The sequence below is a fragment of the Eptatretus burgeri genome, chromosome 2 (assembly GCF_056783735.1).
Source record: "Eptatretus burgeri isolate ZD-2024b chromosome 2, Ebu_testis_v1, whole genome shotgun sequence".
NCBI lineage: Eukaryota > Metazoa > Chordata > Myxini > Myxiniformes > Myxinidae > Eptatretus > Eptatretus burgeri.
In genome coordinates this window covers 26,332,791-26,338,790 of record NC_140962.1, presented here as the reverse complement: position 1 = coordinate 26,338,790, position 6,000 = coordinate 26,332,791, and the positions used below count along the sequence as shown (strand labels likewise).

The following is a 6,000-nucleotide window of genomic DNA, read 5'->3' as shown; positions in this document are numbered from 1 at the left end:
TTGTTTATTTTAAAGTTAATTTGGTTAAAAAAAATAAATCCCCAAACACACAAATGACAGTGATGGACCTTTTCCAAAGTCTATAGAGTTAGTTAAGTGTTGGTTCAGGTACTCCCCCATCAGTGGTATGCAGTTCAAAGTTAAGACACATTACCATTTAGCTCGGTCAGTAAGTGAAATAAAAAGAAACGCTTCAAAATTTCACGTTTCCAACAAAACTGTCCGCTCAACCACCCCGTGACCACTTTGAACACCGGCACAACTTTAAATGTCACAATTACCGCAAGAAATGTCGACGCATATAAATGGGTAACAGCAGGAGGGAAGATATTCAGACTGTCGTATGTGCGGACACGTTTCCATGTGCGATTCATTTTGTATAAACTTTGGTAAACAAATTAAGACGGGAGACGAAGTGCAATCTTAAGGCTGATTTTATTAAAGCATTTACCCCACTAACTTTTAAAAAGAAATAAAAACTCGATTTTCTCTTCTGTGCCCCACCCTCCCCCCACCCCCACCACCACCACCACCACCACCACCACCACCACCACCACCACATGTGAGGGAAAATGTACAGGCTGGAAGTGTACAAGGTAAAGAGCAATTTCACAGCAAGATCAACCTTTTCACAAATCCTCCATTTATACTGTTCTCTCACGCAACACAAGCTTCAACTCTCATCATTCGTTCTATCTTCGTAAAACATCTCTTCACTCCCCATATGTATTCCTCCCAAGGTGTTAAAAAGAACATCGAACCATGTTGCAACATAGGCCAAGCGATTGTTACTCACACCCTTCATCAGTGAATGCTCCCTCACTCCAATCTTTTGAATCAACTCCATGCTCCATTCCATGGTGCTGATGCAAACCCAGTACCTGTGTCATCCTCGTACTTCTATATAATCAATCTTATAAGGCATGCTATTGTTCCATCACAGGTAAAATATATCATTGTTCTCAATTCTTTTTCTCCGTGAGCCAGCCAGCTTCCTCTGTTTCACAACTTCACCAAATTACTCCCATTGGCCCTTGTGATAGCAGAGAATGAATTGCAGTGGATGTACACAAAGTTGCACGTTTCTGTCCACCAAAGGTTTATCAATTATATCTATCGAGGGTAGGGGGAACAGGGTAACTTTAAGGCATAAGTAACACATACGCATAGACACTCCCTGAGGGTAAACCTGGACTCTCGCTTCTCTCCCTTGGTCCTACTTTCCTTGCTAACAATTTCTGATTCATTTCTCAGCTAATCTCCCTCTCTTGTTCCTCAATGGGATTCCCTGTATCCTCTGGAGTGAGGTTTGGGGCAGTTACAGTTGCAATATTATTTGGCCAATCAGTTTCCGAAGCGGTGGTTTCATTGGAGATGGCTGTCATCTTAGGATCGGATGCAGGTGTTGCCATGACACACGTGGTTGGTGTGGTACAGGAGTCGGTTACATTTGTCATATAGGCAGGTGCTGTAGAAAGTTGTGGCACACTGAACCGAGGCGCTGCCACGTGCGAGACAGAGCGCCGAACGATGTCACCTTTCCTCCAGAGAGTTATCTCCTGGAAATCGCGTTCACACGACAGAGACAGAGAAAGAACAAAGAAAGAAAGAAAAAACAAAAACGGGCGATTGTTTTAAAGTATAAACTCCAACGCCATAACTGAAAGAAGAAAGGAAAAGGAAGAAGAGATCGATAGTCTCCACTTGTACCGTGAAAAAGCCACCTTGTTTTACAAGAGCCAACATTGCTAGACTGCACCTTGAGTGTTGATTACAGCTTTTCAAGTGCGTTCAAGTTGAGTACAATTATGGGACACGTACACAGTTATTAGGTGTGTTGCACATTTCTTATCGACACTTGAGTCTCGTTAAGTGGAATCGTCTTTCAGAGAAATTCTGCTGAAAGAGTACAATTTTGTAAAATTCTCTACTTAGATCTTTTATTTTGGAGAAATACGTCTCATAGTGGTTCTTATCAAGACCGCTGTATTTACAATAATTTGCTTGAAAAATCATTAGTCAAATCCATGGAGAAAGGAGTAAATAATTTACCATACAAGAACTTGCTGGTCTCCATCGATATCAAACCATCTGTCGCTCCACAGCCCACCCCCACCTCCAGTAGTTGCAAACATTCATGAACTAACCCACTGCATGTAAATGTCCAAGTCCTGCCATTCTCATAACCTCCATCCAGGCTTTTGTTCCTCCTTTCTTCCCTCCGTAGTATCGCTGTCGTGTGTCCATTTTAATGTTGCGAGATACGAAATGAAAATTCCTTCTCACGTGCATCTGTTTCATTACTGTCGGTACACGAACCTTCTACCTTGTCATATAGCTTTTCCACGAACATCAATTAAAAAAAAAAAATTGTGGAGCCTTTGATGCCTCCTGCTCTTTGGCTATCGAAAAATTATTTCAGCAAAATATCAGACGTTTCAGTGGTTGCCCTAATAGTTGGTTACGATTGCAGTTGTTATGGTGATAGCCTTGGATACAATTGCCATGGTTATAGATATAGCCTTTTTCAAGATTAGTTAGTTGTGCTATTCATACACTTGTTATTCTTAAAACTGTAGTCATGTGCTTGTAATTATTTTGTGGTAATAATCTCCAGATGTAGGTGGCTGGGTTTTAGTTACGAATGGAGCCAAGGTACCAATCAGTAAGCTTGCAATTAAAGCCATTGTACCTGCTGCTTGAAGTAACGCCGTTCTTCTTCATCAATCAATACCAAGTTGAGAAAGTAACGGACAGAGAACTTCCTGTTCACATCACACATCGTGGGTGCTAGTGGATAACCTCCAAGGAAGAGTCTGATTGGAATTGACTCACCTGAGAACAAATGCAGGAAACAGGGGCAAGAGGTTGTTCTATAAATTCTAAATGGCAAATCTGAGGGAGAGATTTCTCCTTAAATTCCTTCCAAAAAAGGAAGGGCTAAAAAAATAATATCAGGGTAAGCAGGGCCAAGGGCATTGGGGGAAGGAAGGGCAGGTATGGTAGGAGAGAGGGTCAAAGGGTGGTGATTAAGATGGAAGAGGGTGGGGGTGTATGTAAGCAGGCATGAGTAAGAGGGAAGAAAAAACAAAAAGAGTAAAGTGGGAGAAAGGAGAAAGGCAAAATAATGCACAACTAATGTGGGCCCAATCAGGAAGGAACATGGCACGTAGGAGGAATGTGAGAGATAAGCAAGGCCAAGGGAAGCAAATGGGAGATAAAAAAATTCCAAAGATTGAGAGTGGGGATGTGGGGGGGGGAGGAGCAGGGACAAAATGCTGGTCATATATGGAGTGTACAGCAAATAGGTTTGGGGGTGGGGAAGTGGGAGGAGAGTGAAAAAAGGGAAGGGGCTGCAATGGAGGCAATGAAAGGGGATAATATGGCACTTTCAAAATGATGTAATCCACCCCAGAATGTCTGGCACACATGCGCAGAAATCCCTAGAAACAATGATCTTCAAGGCATGTGAACTTCTGTAGTGCATGCATGTTAAGGATTGTTATCTAAAATGGCTCACTGACCTACTGAAAGAAGCCAAAAATACTTGGAAAAGTACCTGAGAGAAAGATGGGGCATGCCTCTACACAATAAAAGAGCTGGACAGAGATACTATCTGTTTTGGCTACATCTGAATACAGCAAGGGACATAAATGGGGCTTGTGAATGCACAGGGTAAATTCAAACTAAACTTTAAAACTGATATTTACTAATTACTATTAATCATGTTGGTGTGGGCCACGGGCAAGGCTGGGATCAACAAAGGCCATAGGCAAGGCCGCGACCAAAAAGGGACACAGACGAGGCCGGAACCAACAAAGGCTTCCAGAGATTGTGGGACCAAGAAGAAGCTTACTGAGTGTGTGGGTACAAAAAAGGTGGTGAACTCGACTTGGCTAACAGGTGAGGCCAGAAAGTGCTAATGCGTAGATCAATCCATTAACTCCAGATTAAAGCAAGACAAGGTTGGAGGGGAATGCAGAAATTCCATTACAATGCAGTGATTGTGTCCAATTAAAAAAAAGATGCTGAATGGAGGAAAGTTTCTGAGCAGCTGATGGCTTGTAATGCCCAGGTTGTTGTTCAACAAACAAATCTAAAAATTTACCTCTTACAGGTGCTCCATCCATGATCTCATACTTAGCGAGGGTGTCATGATCATCAAAAGCATTGGGTCCAGATCCCATGGTCTCCCTTCTTATAATGTCAAGTTCCATATATCGCACCTTGATTCGCACCAGCTGAAAGTAAATCTTACCAACAATCACATCTTTCAGATGATACCTGGGAAGTGTGGGGTGAAGGGAGGGGGTGTATTCATAAAACTGAGATAAACAGTGGAATCCATTGCACATCCTGGTAATTCTTCCATCCACAAGCTCAATTTTATCAATGCAAAATGGAATAACGGTCGGTCTTAGCTATTCATCGTCCCTCCTCCAACCCACATCCCCCAAACTATTGACTATTGCCTTATGCTCTACTCCATCTATCTCTCTCTCTCCCCTTTTCTCCCAATGTCACCAAACAAAATGTTCAAACCTTTTCACTTCTTGTGCTTCAAACTAAACATCTTAACATGTGGACACGAATCATCACTAAACCAGAAAAATCTGAACATCTTATCTCTTTTACTACAATGGAGCAAACACGGATGTCACCAAACTCCAATTGACATGTGGCGGAAATAACACCACCTTTGGTGCTAGCTGGCATTGCAAATCATGTTCCTTTACCTTATGATATGGAGTATGATATGTTGTGATCAATAAAAATTTCTTTCAAAAATGACAAATTATAAAATGCATTTCCAAGACTGTGCTGCAGCAAATTGCCCACCGAGAGTGGGCCGAGAAGGGGAGTGCCCGCTCGTATAGACATTGATCATTGCTAACATTTATGTTTGTTCATCACCAATACTTCTGCTCTCACTTGCTCTTGTCGTATTCAAATTCGATGTGCAAGCAGTCCTCTATGCCAACCTCCATACGGATGGGTTTGACCAACTCTGGTTGAGAACTTGGCCTCAGCACTTGCAGCTCCAATTCTTGCACAACATCACTCAAACGACGGCGCAATGTTGCACGGAGGAAGTACCTATGACAGTGAGACAGTGGGAGGCAAGGCTAGGCATTACCACACAATTGAGGCATGCAGGTTAACCTTCCTAGCCTGCTGTGGTTAATCATCTGAGAAAGCAGATGGTGCTCGATGTTACACTCCTTTTCCAAATGTGTTTGTCTTTCTTAAGCCCATGTAGATTGACAGTCAGGGCTGCACTAACAGCTGCGTCACATTTTGTGCCAATTGCTTTCAGAGCTCCCTGGCTCTCCACTCTGACTTCATGTTCTCAGCTGTCCACAATTCCAGGTCCAACGAACCAAAAGGGTTAACAACAAGATGAGGAATTGAGGCCTTTGGTAATCGGTGCACGCACTGAGAGGGTGGGGTGATGAGAGTACGTCACGCTGAGTGAGGGTTAGGCGAGTGCTGTGAGAGTGGTTGGGGAAAGCAGTGGAGCAGGAAGAATGCATGCATCTTTCTCTCTTTCTCTTTCTCTTTCTCTCTCTCTCTATATGGTCACCACTCAACCTCCACCTCCCTTTAACCTCCCAATCCTACTTCTCCTCCTCAACCCACACTCCCACATGGATGATTTATACAGATTTTTTTTTCTCAAAATTGCCTCCCCAGGGATGAGAGAGAAAGAGATTGAGATCAAGCTCACATTGATCAATCATTCTCCATTTTTTTTCCTGTTTTTTTTTAAAGAGACAAAAGGATGTACATCTGTCTCTACTTGCTTAAAATTAACTGCACCAATTAAGACCAGTCACGTGTGTGAGAGAGAATAATTTTACCACATGTTTGATTGACTTCAGCAAAGCAAACTCTTAATTAACTGATATTTGCAAAATATTTTACCACTGCAAAGGTTTCCATTGACACATTGTAAAAGCAAATTATTTCATAATGCACTGTAAGATCCAGAGCATCATC

The 6,000-nt window shown here is 42.4% G+C and overlaps 1 protein-coding gene across 3 annotated transcripts in view; it reads right to left on the bottom strand.

Moving 5' to 3' along the window:
• Nucleotides 1-672: 672 nt before the first annotated feature.
• Nucleotides 673-6,000, bottom strand: part of LOC147031653 (vacuolar protein sorting-associated protein 26B-A-like) — a 31,699-nt gene continuing 26,371 nt past the window's right edge. For all 3 annotated transcript variants that reach the window (XM_085866422.1, XM_085866430.1, XM_085866413.1), the window contains 4 exons: nucleotides 4,933-5,097; nucleotides 4,109-4,284; nucleotides 2,693-2,835; nucleotides 673-1,559 (listed from right to left, as the gene is read on the bottom strand). In XM_085866422.1, the coding sequence (XP_085722548.1) occupies nucleotides 1,251-1,559; nucleotides 2,693-2,835; nucleotides 4,109-4,284; nucleotides 4,933-5,097 (793 nt within the window). In that variant the 3' untranslated portion in view covers nucleotides 673-1,250. The remainder of the gene's footprint in view (nucleotides 1,560-2,692; nucleotides 2,836-4,108; nucleotides 4,285-4,932; nucleotides 5,098-6,000) is intronic.